This window comes from Equus przewalskii, chromosome 32 (assembly GCF_037783145.1).
Source record: "Equus przewalskii isolate Varuska chromosome 32, EquPr2, whole genome shotgun sequence".
NCBI classification, from domain to species: Eukaryota; Metazoa; Chordata; class Mammalia; order Perissodactyla; family Equidae; genus Equus; species Equus przewalskii.
Window position 1 is genome coordinate 17,738,351 of NC_091862.1, and position 17,885 is coordinate 17,756,235.

The 17,885-nt window shown below is 40.4% G+C and overlaps 1 protein-coding gene across 5 annotated transcripts in view; it reads right to left on the reverse strand.

The window, feature by feature from the left end:
- The window catches only part of UST (uronyl 2-sulfotransferase), a 350,943-nt gene that overhangs the window by 180,254 nt on the left and 152,804 nt on the right, over nt 1-17,885 (reverse strand). For all 5 annotated transcript variants that reach the window (XM_070602965.1, XM_070602964.1, XM_070602961.1 and 2 more), the window contains exon 3: nt 4,707-4,862. In XM_070602965.1, the coding sequence (XP_070459066.1) occupies nt 4,707-4,862 (156 nt within the window). The remainder of the gene's footprint in view (nt 1-4,706; nt 4,863-17,885) is intronic.

A 17,885-nucleotide genomic window follows, 5' to 3' on the forward strand; every position in this document is an offset into this window, starting at 1 on the left:
AGATTTTTAATTTTGTTTTTAATTGAAAGAATTGCCAGAGTCTTTAAAAGGTGGGTTAATTGTCGTGAGTCTCCTAGAGGGGGACAAGGGAGCGTATTTCCCAAGTTTATTTAACCATGGTATTTGGTTTTTTTTCAGTGTCTTAGGGGATCAGGATTCTCAGGGACACACTTAGGGAAACGCTGATATGATGGTTTGGGCAGGAATTCTTAACTCTGTCTGTACTGTAGGGTCTCTTGTGGCACTTCATTAAAAAAAAAAATTTCTGGATTCTACCCCAGAATCTCCAAGAGAAGGACCATTGCAACTGTATGTTCCCAAAGGCTCTGCTGGAGAGTCTGCCATGCAGCCAGCGTGGACGAGCACCGCATTAAGAGAATGGGAGGGCCAAGGTTCGAGTCTAGACGTCACAGTTAGTCACTCCATTAATTACACTTGGAAAGTGACTTAATCTGGTTGTCTCAGTTTCTCATCCATAAAATAGGGAATCGTACTGACTCACCAGCATATTTTTAGGTCCAAAAGAGTAAAGGAAGTAATAAAGAACAACAATTAGCATGTAGCAGGTGCTATTTCCAATGTGTAATCCTCAGCAGCTTCAACGTAAATAAAAATAGTAAAATTCTTTGCTTTCTCGACCTTTTAGGCTCCTGTGCCAACAACGTTTGCCCTTCTCCAACAAGAATGAAATAATTTTGAATTCTTACATCTGTGATATGCCTGTGGCATTGTGACCTTTCTTGTCCTTAGAGCAATGTTCTGAAAGATAGTGTCAGACCATTAACAAAAGTGAGTCTTTTAGCAATAACATCCATGGCTTCTGAAAAATAGTTCCCTATCCTTCAAATTGTATATAATCTCCATTTTCCAAGAGATTATCTAAGCCAGCCCAAGAAACTGAAATCTGGTTTCAGAGCATAAAGGAAATAATGTCATCATGAGTTTGCATTATACACTCTGTGGAGGTCCAACATTTGGCTGGCAGCAGCTGTCCATGCTCTTCTGTTGAAGCAGAGTTCTCTAAAATATAAACTTCAAAGGTGGTTCTATTTCTATAAGGGCAGATATAATGGGATTTTTATAGGCATTCCAACATTTGATGTCTTCATGCTCCCTTTCCTTTTTAATAATCCCTTCAGTGTCTTATTCTATTAAAAAGATTTTTGTTGTCATTGTGGTAAAAGAAAAAAATTTTATTGCTATTTTTATGACTATAAAAATAATGTATGTTCATTTTGGAAAATTTGGAGAAATCAGAAAAGTAGTATATATAGAGAAACTTAAATTGCCCTTGGCCCGTGCATTGGTGGCATTAATCTTCAGTGTCCTTCCTGTGTATGTGTGATTTTGTATCTGCTTTTGCCCCTTAATGCCACTTGGTGTGTGAACGCCATCAAATAGATTTTTTAAATTTAGTATGGTGAATGTGCGTGTGTGTGTGTGTTATGACAGCTCCCCTGGAGGGAGCAACGTATGTTTGAATTTGACTGTGGCCCAGAAAGGTGCTTTTGTGTATGAATGAAATGGTATAGATAATTCTAGTCTTATACATGGATGCAATTCCAAAGTTCATTTGTAAGTCAGTAGTTTGGAACTTGGAACACATTTTCTCATAAATGAAACGTTCTACACAGCGGAGAGAGGCCCAGGCCAGCCCGCGAGGGCCTGTGTAACTCATCCTGCACCTGAAGGAAGGCTGTTGTGAACTCTAGAGAACAATGTTTCCATGGGAACACGTCCTCAGAGTCCTGCTGTTTAATGATGAGAACCACCGGCTCTAAAATTCTAACTCGTCTCCTAAATCACTTCCTCCTTTTTCCTTTAATAAATTACCAAAAAGAAGAGCTATTCATACCACAAATTATTTCTCGAATATATTAGGTTAAAATAATATTTTTTCTCTGCTTGTTTTATGCACTTTGCAACTTTAGAAAAGGATCCACATAACAAGGGAAAGCGTTTCTTTAAACATTCTTGCCCTGCTCCAAACTTGGTTTCTTGTCATGACCCTCCCTGGCTCCCTTTGCATGCCACAGCCCGGTCAGCTGGCTGCAGAGAGGCAACTGTCACTGTCCTTACGTTTGTCTTTACATCAAAATCGTATACTTTTTTTTTTTTTAACCTTATCTTTACCTTTCACTGAAGTTTGTAAAACTTGCCTTATAATTTAATAGGAATCTGGAATAACTAAGTAATGAAACATATTCTAGGTCACACTGACCACAGGAATCAGAAACGTTTCAACTATACTGTACACAGATTATGCTAGAAGTTGTATAAATATATCACAGAATCATAGGGCTGGAAAGAACCTTAAAAGATTGTCTAGTCTATTCCTTGGCTCCCAGACAAGCCGATCATTCCAAAGAGATGAGCACCAACCTCTGTTTTAGAGGAGAAGGATGCCTTGTTCTTAACCCTTCCAGATCTAACAATTTATATACTGTTAGTAAGTTATCGTTAATTTTTCATCTAAATCTTTCTCTTGACAGTTACAACTGTATTTTAATTTCTCATGTTTGCTTCTCATCGAAAACAAAGTAGGTTTGTCCGTGTAAAATCCTAGTGTATTTAAATATTATATTTGTGCTCTCTCGTCTAGGACATTCCGGAAATCTCAGTGTCTAATGCTTTAGTTACCTTTGCCCTCCTCCTCTGGGCTGTTTGTACCCCTTTCAACAGTGGGAACTAAAAACCAGCTACTGTGTTTTATGAGGTGTCTGAGAATGGAGCATAGTTTCCACACATAGGAATATTTGAGAATAATCTGATAAGCAGACCCAAAGACTTCGACTCAAGGAAAACCAAATTTAACAATTATAATAAAATTGCAATAACATAGGCTATTTATTTATAGTCACTTTCCTTCAGGTGATGAAAAGAGCATAGCCAGCCTAAACATATTAGCTCTTCAATCAAGTAAGGAAATCAAAGAGAAGCTACCCCTATTAAAGTTATCCATACAATGTGGTATGCTTGAATGTTCCCAAGTATAGTGTTTCTATTGGGAGCCTTCTACACAACCTTCAGCGTTCAAAATAGGTTTTGCTAATTGGTAATGACTATTTAGACTTGATGCTCAGAGGCTCTGTAATGAAAGTTTTCAAAGGAATGGACATTTTGGTCCTTATTCTGTGGAAGATGCTAAACTTGCTGGCTTTATAGCAAGTACTACTGTTGGCTATGGTCTTCTCTCAAAACAGTCCTACCATTTCCCAACATAAAAGAGAAAGACAGACTACTGTAAATTCCCTGAGTTTGTAAGGTTCTGAATGCCTCAAAGGTGAGGACTGTATCAGAAAGCAGTGGACACGGGTGGAAATTTCCATCATTATGACCTCAACCTGATAGTAAACCATGTGTCTTGTTTATTCCCCATACTTCTGTGCTCCCTGGGTGATATGATGGTTCCTTTTATGTGTCAACTTGACTGGCTACGAGGTTCCCAGATGAAGCATTATTTCTGGGTGGTCTGTGAGGGTGTTTCAGGATGAGATGAGCATTTGAACCAGTGGATTCAGTAAAGTAGATGGCCCTCCATGTGTGACTGGGCATTGGCCAATCCCTTGAGGGCCTAACAGAACAGAAGGTGGAGGCATTTGCCCCTTTTTTCCTGCCTCCCTGATTAAGCTGGGACTTCTCAACTTATCCTCCCCTGCCCTTGGACTGGGATTCATATCATGGGCTCTCCTTGGACTAGGACTGAACTACGAAATGGCTTTCCTGGGTCTCCAGCTTGCAGATGGCAGATGGTGGGATGTAGCTGCCATTATTGCATGAACCAATTCCTCACAATAAATCTCCTTTCATAGATAGATATATACGGAGAGATAGAGAGATGGAGAGATAAAGATACATCTCTCTCCATCCTACTGGTTCTGTGCTCTGGAGAACCCTGACTTATACGGATGGCTACTCATTCATCTTAAGTATCTGAGGGGACAGAAGCAACTTTCTGAGACCGGGCCAACAAACTCGACCCTGTAAATGACCGTGAAAGCACCAGGCCTAACTTCTCTACATTAGCAAAGCAATGGAGACTGTCGACCCTACGTTTACATAAGCTTACAGCATAGAATCTATCTTCATAGCTTCCTGACAGAGTATGGCTCACGTGTGCCACCAACAGCATGTCCACTTGTATGGCTCCGCTATACTGGGGCAGAATTGTCCCTGGAAAATGGGGTAATTCTTTTTGCTACCACTGAAGATGCCAAACGCTACTTTGGAAGCTCAAGATTCCTTGATTTACCACAGCAGGAAGCTCCTGGCCCCATCAATGCAAAGATTTGATGCCTGGCTCAAGAGCATCTTCTTTTTACTATAACCAGAAAGACTTAGGACATGTGTGAGAAAACACAGAGGAAGATACATTAAAATAAAGTTTTCTTATTTTTGCTGTCAGGATGGCAGCATTATTCATAGCTCAGTGGTGTAACTATGAGATTTATGCATTGCTAATGTAGCTAAATAGACAATGACAGGTGTACGCTGTCCTTCATCCCTTCAGGCAAACTTCCTGGTTGAAAGACTTCCTTCAGAACTTTTCACTTAAATTTCCTTCCACCCTCTGGCAAAAGTACGGGATGAAATTGCAACCCTGGTATTCACCCATTAGGGGTTTGAAGGATGTCCTGTAAGGCACGCACTAGTCACACAAAGGAATTGAGGCAAAGGACAATTTAACCCTGGCCAAGTCAACTTACTTGTTCATTTTTAGTAAGCCTGGTTTTGTTGTGAATGTCTGACGTGACCAAATTGAATCCGTGCTTCTCCGACAAGATTCTCAGAAGCAAGACCACAGTACGACTCCCACACTTGCCTACTCTGTTGTATACCACCTGGCTCGGGAAAGGGAGAACCTGGGAAGAAAAGAGAGAGCAAATATGAGACTTTTAGGTTAAAATCCTCCTGATTCTTCCCTCAATTTCAGAACAATAAATGTCTGATCCATCTAAATGAGAAGGGTCCATATCAAGTTAATGAGAGAACAGTAGTGATGAAATCCTATCTATCTTCATAGTAAAACTGGAGAAAAATGCTGGATCCACTATCTCCCCATCTGCACTGACACTGAAAACTGACAAAATTTCAAGCCATCTATAAGACTGATTGTGAAGTTGTTTTTGTTTCTTTTTAGGAACAAAATATATAAATAGGTGCTTTAATGATAATATTCCTTTGCAAGTTATACTATGCTTATTAGAACTTAATTTGCAGCGTTCAAGGAAAAATATAGTAATTTTTAAAATTGAGACATAATTTACATCCCATAAAATTTATCCTTTTAAAGTGTATAGTTCAGCGGTTTTTAGTATATTCACAAAGTTGTGCAACCATCACCACTATCTAATTCCACAACGTTTTCATCATCCCCCAAAGAAACTCCATACCCATTAGCAGTCACTTTCCATTTTTCTCACTATCTCGGTCCCTTGAAATCATTTATCTACTTTCTGTTTCTATGGTTTTGTTTATAGCCTTCTAGACATCTCATATAAATGGAATCATAAACTATGTGGCCTTTTGTGTCTGGCTTCTTTCACTAAGCATAATGTTTTCAAGGTTCATCCATGTTGTAGCGTGAATCAGTACTTGGTTCCTTTATATGGCTGAATAATATTACACTGTATGGATATACCATATTTTGTTTATACATTCATCACTTGATGAGCATTTGGACTGTTGCCACTTTGGGGTTCCTACGGATAATGCTGCTGTGAACATTCGTGTATAAGTTTTTGTGTGGACATATGTTTTCGATTCACCTTATCCTAGGAGGGGAATTGCTGCATCATATGGTAACTCTATGTTTACTTTTTTGAAGAACTGCCAAAGTGTTTGGAATACAGCTGCACCATTTTATATTCCCACCACAATGTATGAGAGTTCCAGTTTCTCTACATCCTTGCCAACACTTGTTAACGCCTGTTTTATTTTTGTTTTGTTTTGTTGATTATAGCCATCCTGATGGGTATGAAACGTCACCTCATTGTGGTTTTGATTTGCATTTCCCTGATGACCAATGATGTTAAGCATATTTCATGTGCTTATTGGCCATTCGTAGGTTTTCTTTGGAGAAGTGTCTATTCAAATCCTCTGCCCGTTTTAAAATTGGGTTGTCTTTTTATTGTTGAGTTTTAAGATTTTAAGATTTCCAAATTTATTCTGGATTTGCAAATACATGATCTACAGATATTTTCTCCCATTCTATGGGTGTCTTTTTACTACCTTGATAGTGTCCTTTGAAGCACAAAGTTTTGAATTTTTATGGAGCCCAATTTATCTAATTTTTCTTTGGTTGCATGTGCTTTTGTTATCATATCTAACAAACCACTGCCAAATCCAAAGGCACAAAAATATACGCTTATGTTTTCTCCTCTGAGTGTTATAGTTTTAGTGCTAACGTTTAAGTCTTTGATTCATTTTGAGTTAATTTTATGTATGGTGTGAACGAGTGATCTAACTTCATTCTCTTGTATGTGAATGTCCGTTATTCCCAGCGCCACTTATTGAAAAGACTACTCTTTTCCATTTAACTGTTTAGCACCTTTGTTGAAAATCCACTAACCATAATTGTATGGGTTTGTTTCTGGACTCAATTCTATCCCATTGGTCTATATGTTTATCCTTATACCAGTACCACATAGAGTCTTGATACTATATAGCTTTAAGTTTTGAAATCCGAAAGGGCGAACCCCTCCAATTTTGTTCTTCTTTTTCAAGATTGTTTTGGCTGTTCTGGGCCCCTTGCATTTCCATATGAATTTTAGGAAAGCTTGTCAATTTCTGCATAAAAGGCCATGAGACTTTTTGATAGGGACTGAGTCTATAGATCCATCTGGGGGCTGCTGCCATCTTAATAATATTAAGACTTCCAATCCACGAACACGAGATGGCTCTCCATGTATTTAGTTCTCCTTTGTTTCACTGATGTTTTGTAGTTTCCAGGGCACACGTCTTACACTCCTTTTATTCTCTTTTTTTTTGAGGAAGATTGGCTCTGAGCTAACATCTGTGCCAATCTTCCTGTATTTTATGTGGGAGGCTGCCACAGCATGGCTTGAGGAGCGATGCTAGGTCCATGCCCAGGATCCGAACCTGCGAATCCTGGGCCACCGAAGCAGAGTGTGTGAACTTAACCACTATGCCACTGGGCTGGCCCCTCTTTTTATTCTTTTTGATGTGTTATAGATAGAATTCTTTTCTTAATTTCATTTTTGGATTGACTGTTCCTTGATAGAAAGGCAACTGATGTTTGAGTATTGATCTTGTTTTCTGCAGTTTTGCTGAACTCATTTATTAGCTCTAATAGCTTTTTTATGTGTGAATTCTTTAGAATTTTCTAATACAAGATCATGTCATCAGCTAACAGAGATAGTTTTACTTCTGCCTTTCCGATATGGATGCCTTTTATATCTTTTTCTGTTCTAATTTCCCAGTTATAATGATTTTGATAGCCCAAGAAGCCATTATGAAAATCATCTGATTAAATATTTATATCCCCAATAAAGATATTATTTCAATATTGAATGCTCAGTATTGAGCAAGAACTGACAAATGATAATCAAAAGATTCCTTCATTGGACATACACTCTCAACAGAAGGCTATAAACAGGCCCAAAGCTAAAGAACATAGTACAATATAAGCATAAATATAGCCTAGACTTGCCTATGGTACGTAATTTGAGTTTTGGCCTTTGTAATTACAGGTTTACTCATTTTCCTGAAACGTTTTATATGCAGAGTAGCATTTCATAAATTTGGGCTTAATGGCTAATTGTCGTTGGAGTAAAACATGATATCTCTATGACTCACTTAGCAACCAGTCATGTATCTTTTGGATGTAATTCTTCCGGAATGTGTTTTCTTTAATGAGCAATACCTTGTTTCTGGGGGGCCAGTCCATACCTTCTCTTGTGTCCCACAGTGCCCAGAACATGCCTTGTATGCATGGGGCCTCAGCAGACAGAGACTGGTTCCCTGCAGCTCTGAGGAATTTAATGTGCTGTTTAACACTAATTAACACAGTGATTCTGCTAAAACGTGAGACCAGGAGAATCTTCACATATAGCTGGTCTTTCTAACCAAATGCTAATAAAAGGCATCAGGGTACAAAGTCAGCCATTATAAGAGGTCATTTGACTTATGGCTTAATCAATGAGTTTTCAAAAAGTCTGTTCTCTGGCAATGATGTCTGTTCTCTGGCAATGGGTGCAGAAGTTCGGATATTCAGATAAATCATTTAGCTCTTAGTTATGAGGTTACAACCCAGAGAGGTTAAACCAGGCTTCCTGTTTAATGTGATGATATTAATAGTGTTTGTAAGTTGGACTTTCCATAATAAAATAAGCTGGAGTATGGTCTATGATTGTGACACGGCTGCCAACATAAACACAAATGTTAATTTCTTTGGAGAAATAAGCTTCTCAAGAATTGGGGTGAATGCCCTTTTCCTTTTCTTTTAGCACAGCATAGAACAAGGGAGAATTTGTTATGACTGAACTGATAATCTAGACGATGGGAGTTATCACGTTTGTAAGCACTTTATTCCAGAGTGCAGGTATATCTTCGAAGATTTAAATGGAGAACTGAGGCACGCACTTAGAAACCTTGGGGGGGGGGCACTTAATTTCTCCTGCCTTCCTTGGGTAATCAACATGGTAGCAGACATAGTATTTATTTATCCCATTTTGCTAATAACTAAAGATGTTATTTACCTTTAGGTTACTGGTTAGTGAGTTTTTAAAAATGTGTCCATTCCAATTCTTTCATGAGTCTTGTGGGAAGCTCCCAAATAATGGTTATAAATATTTGTTGTTTAAAAAGAACACATATATAAAAAGAAAAATTGCTGTATCATTCCTGCAGCTCTATCTACAATAATATTTGAAAAGAAAGGAGAGCTTAACATCTCCACTGTGGCTCTGTTTTTACCATTTCTTTAGACACCAATATACAACTACAGGGTATGAACATGGAGCTAGGAAATCTGTTTTCAGATAAAGCTTCCAGAATCATCTTGTGAATTTTAAAGACACAGAATTTATCATCACAAACGTAAACCTCTCTCAAAATTAGGGTGGAGCTTTTAAATCATTTTCTAAACGAACCTACGTAACGCACTGAAAATTGGCAAATTTAGGCAGGCTAAGTCAATGTGTTGATGTTGGATATGGTGTTAAAATTAACAACAGCAACAAATTGATTCATCCCTGCTTTTGGTAGAACTATAGATTTGTTCCTGAAAGTCTGCTTTAAAAATCACTGTCATCTTTTATTTAAAGCGTACTTTCTGGAAAGATGGTGAAAAACAGACTGATTTTTACAGAGGGCTGACCCTTACTGTGTCCTAGGCTCTCTGCCATGTGAACTCTTCTAAGCCTTGTAAGAATACTGAATCAAATAGCATCACTGTCTTCACTCTAGCTGTGCATTTCTCTGGGAGTTTAAGTTATCAAATAGGGCAAGCATCATTACTACCCAAGTGACTCCCCTTCATGCCTCGCTCTCCTCCATAGATCCTAGATTCATAAAACAACAGAGTTTGAGATCTAGAAGTAATCTGGAATAATCCATCCATTCCAGTCCCCTCGCCACCCCGGCAGTGCCACCCTCTATGGCCCTGACCCCCAGCCCAATCTGTGTTTGACTTGGCTGGAGCTTTCCTTTATGTTGTCTTTTCGTCCTCTCAAGTACCCTGTGACATAGATATTATGACTATCTTTGGATGAGTAAACTGAGGCCCAGAGAGATAATTTGGTATTTTCAAGGTCACAAAGCTAAAATGTAGTACATAACAACTAGCCTACAGCTTTCCTGACCCCTAAGACAACACTCTAATATACTATAACACCAAAGGGTGAAAATGATTTTCAGTTCGATTTCTGCAACACACATACTATTTCTTTTTTTAGGTCTTGAATGTGTCCAATCTCATTAAATGCTATTTTTCAGCAGTCAACCATCACAACCAGTATCATCAGCCATTACTCATCCATTACCCAAGTGCCCAGAAGGCTCAGGTGGAACCAACACGAGTCGATCAGCCTCTCTTTCTCCTACCTGAGGATGCATTCTAGAAGCTAGTGTAAGCCCAGAGTGTCAAAGCAGCAAATGGAAGAAGAAGAATAGAAGGATGTAGTTTTCCCCTCACTCCCTCCCCTAATTGATCACAGGCAATCTCAGCTGCCTCCAACACTGTGGACCGCTTCCACCAGGAAAGGGAAAAACAGGAAGCAGTAAGTCACAGTAAATTATTTAAAATCCTAAATGTGCTTGAAATATTCATCAAGACAAGCAAACACCCTCAAACGATCAACTTAATGACTGTGAAAAGACCTCTTAAGGTCAACTTCGAAATCCCCATTTTCTTCAACAGATACTTGCCACTTGCCAGGCAGAAAGCTACAGCCCAACTTTAACCTTTCTATTACCATTTGCACACAAATTTCAAATACTTACTCTTTCTCTGGGTGTCCCATAAATAAGTCCACACCAAAAGCCCTCACGATCCCCCCCGCCCAAATGATTCTTCATTCCTGGCAACTATGGTTATGTGAATGTTATGTCTGTGGTTTCTATTTTATGGCCAACTTGTAAAAGTGAAGGGAGCTCCAAAATATTTCACTCTATGAATTATATATTTTTATGTTGCCTGCCTTGTAAGTTCTGCAAATGCCACAAATCCCCAGGGCCTGACAGGCTTGTGTGGAGCACGCCAAACAAACAGAAATCTTTCCAAAATCCTGAGCACAAGAGTAACTACCACCAGATTACATCTACCATTTCAATAGCTTAGCCCAAATCTGAAAGGGGGAGGGAACCGAAGACTTTCTAGGTAAAACGCAAACTTGATCTGGACCAAGACTTTCATAGTCTATGATTAGAGGACTCTCCGGGGACCTGTCTTGTTGGAAGGATTACATCAGTCCTGCTTTTAAGTTTTTGCAAAGTGATATTTAACGTAGTATGTTACAATCTGTGGTTCCCAAATGGCTGTGTATTCCAATTACCTATGGAACTTTAAAAACTACGATTTCTGGGCCTCCTCTAAGACTAACTGAAACACAAAGTCTAGGATGAGGGTAAGAGGTCCAGCTCTCAAGAGCTCCCTGGGGCCCAGCTAGAACTAGGCCTGTTTTGAGGAACCACTATCGTGGAGGGCTCCTAGCCTTCCATGCAGCCATATGAGGGATGAGGCGGGGAGAGCCTTTCCTGCATGATGCTGGAGGGGAGTGTGGGTGAAAGGCACTGTTGTGTCTTCCCTGGGTATCCTGATGGCCTCCCACCCATAGTTACAAGTCATGATTAACCTGACGAATATGCTCACATTACAGTAAATGCCTGCTCACCAGAATGATTAGAGAACAGGTGTCCTGGTTAACTGAAGATATAGGTTAACTGAAATTTATACCCAACACTGTCAAAGCATTAGACCCTTAGGACTAATATTATGTGGAAGATGAAATGATTTTCTCTGATGGATAAAACTGCACTTTGTGGTTTTACAGCACCTCCATTCCATGGCTACACATACCGTGGAGGGAAGAGCCACAGCCAGGGTTTCGTGAGGCTTGAACTCAGGGACATTTCTGCCACTCACTGTCCGTATGACTTCGTGCAGTTCAATCCATTCCACGAATCCTTAAAGTTTCCTAGGATGCTATGGTGCTGGGAGCCAGTCATGTCCCAGCCCTGAGCCTCAGCTTTCTCCTCCATAAAAGGGAAGGGCCAGGTTGTAACCCAACAAATGATGCTCTGTTCTGAAGCTATTAAATGATTAAGTTTAATCTGTATTGTTATCAAGATATAACCCCGAAATGCCTTAAAAATTAACACTAGAGTTTAACCTTTTTTCCCTGTCAAATATATTCATAACAGAAACAGAGAAGAAAAAGTTCCAGTAATTTGTGCTGATGGCATGGGTTCCAGCAACCTGGGCATTCATGGTTCTCTTCCAGAACCTTCGGCATTTCTGTACATGTCCCACTCTTGTTTGGGCTTGTTGTGTAATAAATCTACCTTTATGCTCCTCTTTTGTTTCTCCTCCTTCCACAGTTTTAATCTCTTGGAGCTCTCTGTTTTTTTAAGACCATCACAAACACCAAAGCCTGCACCGGACTCAGCCTTCCAGCACTGCTTTCCAGAAACCAGTAGTGATTCTCGCTGGCTTTTGCCCATCATGCCATTCTAAGTCTTCTGACACATGCATCTCTGTTTTCTAATTGCCATCAACTCTCCAGACCCCTGGGCTCATTTCCTCCATTCTAGAGGAGGACACATATAGGATCCATTAAAGAACTCTGTTTCCCTCACTGCCACACCTCCTGAGCAGAAAGCTTTTCCTATGCACGACGCTCAAGTGACACTCCTGTATCTTCTAATTATTCACACCCCATCTTCTCCCACAAGCCTTGTCAAATCTGAACCTTATGCTGTCTCCTTTTTCTCCTCTCCCTACCTGAAACAATTGCATGTCTAATGTTATCTATAGAAAGACAGATGTATATAGAAAGACAGCTATAAAGCCTTTACAGATCCATCTGTTTTATTCCTCTAATAGACTGGGTCTATCTGGTATGTGCATAGTGGATAATTAATAAATATCTGTCTATTAAATAGACTGTTGGGATGAAAATACTATTAAATGTTGTTTAAGGACAAATCCTGTCATATTCATTGTTTAAAGGATGCTCTTTTGATTGTCTCCTAAAACTTTAAAGAAAGCTTATCAATTTTTCCTTAAACTCATATTTTGAAACACTCTTATATTGCTATATTACATAAGAAAAATTATGGCGAAGTGGAGCATGTTCCCTGGACTGAAAGTCAAGAGACTCGGGCTTTCCCCTTGGCCAAACTAGTTGAGTGACCTTGAACAACTGACCTTGAGCAACTTCTCTGGGTCAAAGCTTCCTCAGGGGTAAACTGGGGGTACTGAACTGAGCCTGATGATTCCAAGGCTCCTTTCTGTTCACGTGCCATGATGTTAAGGCAGGGCTACGCAACACTTACCAGTGCTCAGGGGGTTATCTGAGCGGCATCCTGCACTTCTAAATATTCATTCCATTCTGGTCCATCTAATGTCCCTATCTCCATCATGTACAACATCATTACACTTTGCCCAGGAATGTAATACCCTGCATACTGTAACGGAATCCTCATACAAAGAAGCAATTTTCACAGGGAGCCAGAAGTAATTTTTGGATGTTATGATTAAACTATCAAAGTTGAACTTTGAAGAATTCTTCAAAAAAAAAAAAATGACTTCCAGTTTGGTGAAAACTCAAATTGCAGGTGACCTTGGGTGAATGTTCTCAATACCATGCACAAAAGATGAATACTTTCAGACTTCAAATTGACAGATGCAAAGAAAAATATACATATTAAGAAAAGGCAGATTCACTTTTAATTCTGCAGCATTCTTCATGCTCCTTTCTCTGGTCAGTAAACAAATCACAGACCAAAACAAGTCCATAATCTGCATATCTCATTACCACCATACGTTACGGTTTCTAAAATTCAAATCTCAGTTTGGTCCACAGAAAACTGAGTCCATGGAATACTCATTATGCTTGACAGAAAAGAGAAATGAAGTCCAAAGGCCACGTATATGAAATCTGAGCAGAATGCAGAAGTTTGAGGCTAAACTGTCCTGAAAGACCATTTCAAAGTGTTTACATAGGACTTGGTCTTCCTTCCACGTGCGTGCAGTAGCCCTACTAAACTTGGGCTTGCCATCTCTCTCCACTCTTCCAAGAGCCCTTTAGACCTTTTCTACGGCTTTCATAATCAAAATGAAATGGAAAAACCCATTGTGAATGTGGCACTATAGCCTAACCCTCACCTTCCTGTGTACGTGTGTGTAGATGCGTGTGTACACACCTTATGTGTTTTGTTGAGCTTAAAGGCACTACAAGTAATATTGTTGTAGCAAATCTGGATCAATTACAGCCATTTCTGGCACTTTCTTACATGCCATGTATTTGGTGATCCTAAAGCCCTTATTAAACCAACCTTTAGGAATGAGAGTCACGGATTTCCCAGCAAGAACAGAGAAGGACTCAGGGTCCTCAAATTAGTTCTAGATCTGGAGTTGCTCCATTTTGAGTATGTCAACTCAACTGAATTTTTACATTAACTTTTGGACCAGAATATGGAATTATGCAGATGCTTTTAGTTAGATCATCTTTCCACTGGACCCACACACTAGTTTAACTCTCCAGTCACATCTAGGACATATTTTCTCTTAATCACACCTATCTCCAAATAAAAACATGCATAGACACACCAGTTTATATAGATTCTAAGATTTAAGAGTCTGCTTAAAGTTAAGCTTTATTTCTTTATATTTGTCCTATTTTTTTTTCAGTTAAGAATTTATACTCTGAGCCCAATCTAAAAACTCATTTGTTATAACGCAATAGAGGGGAAGTGTTGATTATTGAGTGTAAGTTTCATAATTTATAGCAGGTGTCGTTGGCATGGCCAACCATTCCATTTACAATGGTCTCCTCTGGATGTTGGGGGGTGGGGGCAAGAGTCAATTATTCTCATTATGAGTTTCACGAGGGAAGACTGTCCTCATTGTGAAGAGACCGAAGGGCCTGGGGAAAAGCCACGGTCGGCTGCCAGGACGCCTCTCTCCCATCAAAGCGCTTTGTAAAGATTTTAAGACCCGAGGCTTAGACCCACTGCTTGTTGTGAATCGCATCATTATTTTCCATTTGAAATGTCTGAATCAAATTTTAGTTCGAGTCTGAATGTGTAACAAGAAACATTCTTGGATTCAAATGGTCATTGTTTAAATTCCCTGGCTGAGTTTAAGGTTTTTACAACATAATCCAAAACTTAAAATAGTACGACAAATTGGCACGGAAACGGCCCGCCACCAATCCCACCTCCTTGGATCTACGCAGAGTGGAATGTCCTCCCACACGCACGTGGGGCTGGCCACGCAACTTCCTTTGGCCAATGAGACATCAGCAACACTGCGCGCAGAGGCTTGAAAAGAGCTCGCGTACTGGGGCTGGACCGCCCTTGCCTCCGGGAGCCTCTCCCTCCACCACCATGAGAACTTTACGCTATCCTCCGGCAGGATGCGAAACCATGCGGGATACTGAAAATTCCGTGACTGAATTCAACAGATAATTATCGAGCCCTTACTGAGTGCCAGTCGTTAGGTTAGAGGCAATAAATTAATTGATTATTGTGATGATCTGATTGACTAGCCGCTAAATTCCATGGCTGCAGGGGCACAGCTGCTTTTCCTTACTATTATATCTTCAGTACCCAGCTCGATGCCTGGCACAGAGTAGATACTCAATAAATAGTCATTAAATGATTGAATACAGCAAAGGCTACGACAAGTCCCCCACCCTGGATGAACTCAGAATCTAATAAGGAACCAGACACTGGCACCGCTCGCTCTGATACCCTGTGGCAAGTGCCCTGATATGAGAACAGGAAGAAGGGGCAACGGACTTGGCCTGGGGACTCGGAAAGTTGCACAGAGAACGTGAAATTTGAGCCGGGCCTTGCTATCTCTAGAAACTGTCCAGTCTCATTTCAGTCATTCTCCCTTTGCCAGAGTACACCTTCCCGATTCTTGCTGGTTTGAATTCATAAGGAACACTCTAGCCCTCCATGCTTGATCTGGCTACGAAGCATTGACTTCTTGACATTTTTCACTTTCATGAGCATATGTGTGCATTGGACGTGGGATGTGCATTGGACGTGGGATATGCAAGGAAACGCGCCAGGCACCATTCATCAACCCTCTGGGCTAGTGCGGCTCCTCGTGCCCACTGGGCTTAGAAAGTCAGGGCAGGGAAATTAAGGAGCTGATGCATCCGAGAACAACTGGCTTAAACATGGCTGAGAATTTCCACGATTGCATTGTGTCATAGCTCCATATATCAATAAGGATGCTTTTGTCTGCAGGTAGTGGAAAACCCAACCCAATTCAAACAATAAGGAAAATATATTCTCTTACAAATATATAAATAAAGGAAAATACATTCTCTTTCCAAACAGAAGTCCTGAGGTATGGAGGTTTTAGGATTCATTTCCTATTTTTGTTCCATCTTGCTCTGCCATGCTAGTATGTCAGTATCGTCCTCAGACTAGCTCTCCTCATGTTGCATGATGGCTGCTGCAACCTGAGCCATCACATGCAGAATGGCAAAGTCCAGGGGAAGAAGAGACTATCTTTCTTGGGTGCTTTCTTTAAGATCTGAAAATCTTACCTGGAAGGCCCTGAGAAAATTTCCCTTCATGGTTCCTCAGCTAGGTCTAAGCTACCAGCCCACATCTCAACTAACTATTAGCAAATGAAGTGAGACAACCATTATAGGCTTAAATTACTCAAGATTCACCCTTGAGCTGGGGATGGGGTTACTTTCCCTGTAGGGTAAAATTTGAGCAAAGTCAGATTTCTGCTATAGAGGAAGAGACTGTGGGGAAATGGATGTGGCTCTGCTATACCCAAGAAGTCAAAGGCCCTATTTTTCTTGATTCTTCAAACCTCCACTCAGGAAACCCCCATTCTTCAACTGCTGGAAAGGGAGTAAGAGTGGCAGGCTCGGAGAACAATTCTCAACAATGACAAGGGTCTACTCGCTGGTTTTGTCCCACATACACTCCCACAGCTCCCCTCCCCCCCAGGCACAGATTTGCTGACAGCTGGAGAAAGGAACAGAAGAAACGTTCCCCTTTTGCATAAAATGGCATCACCCACTGAAGTGAGATGGAGAATTAGCAACAAGGTGACCTTGAGCTGGAAGATTAACTCCACACAAGAATCGAGAATTCATGAGGTATTTTTAGCTAGAGATGATAATAAGAGTAATAAGGTATTTAAATTGCTCTCAGATGAAGAAATGTCATACTGTCTATGTGTCGGAGGCTTTTCACAAGAATGACTTTTCCATAAATGAGTGAATTTTGAACAAGTGTGGCAAGTAACACAGCCCCAGTCCACCAGCATGGATCGGATTGCTACCACACAAAATTGGGTTCACTTGCCTGATGCACATAAACAGCCAATTAATTACAGCATCCGCCTTTGGGAAAAGAGACCAGCTTTATTCTGCGAGATTGACCTGCAGGGAGACAGGGGGTGGTGCCCTCAGATCTGTCTCCCGAATTCAGGATTTGGGGCAAAATTTAAGAGGTTAGGGAGAACAGGCTGGCACACGGAAACACTGATGGGACAGGCTTTGATTGGCAGGCTTCACCCATTTATGGTAAAGTTTCAAACATTTATGACAGGGTTCTAAACATTTCTGATAAGATGGGGAAGGAATTTTAACACCAGCTCTTCCTGAATTAGGGACCCCTCGCTTCTGATAAGAGACTGACTTTCAAGTTCCGCTCGTGGCCCGGTCCTGTGGCTCCATGGGGCAAAGGGTCTTTGGTTCCACGGTCATTTCAGGTCAAGATTTCTGCTTCTGCACCTGCTCTGGCTATGCCACTTTGCACATTTTCTGAAAGACAGCTGTTAATCACTCTGCTAATAAGAGATGGGGTCAGTTGAACTGATCCCGGAGGGCCCGAGGTTACGTGATCACGGAGAGTCCATTTCCACAGCATGTGTCAGCTGGTTTTTATTTGTTTTCACTTGTTCCTTGGTGCAGGGTAAGCAGGTTTTTCAGAAATTTCCACCAAGACAGATGAAGTATCCCATTTCCTATAAGGAACTATTATTACATTCAGATTATCAAACACTACTAAATAAAAGAAATCATTATTCCCCAAAATACTTTTTTTAAACTGACATGAATATTTGTCATCCCTCAAGATTTCACTATCTAATAGAGAGAGAAAAAGAGGAAGACAATTTACAAAACAACTACTGTCTTTGTAGCTAAAGAGTCTGCATG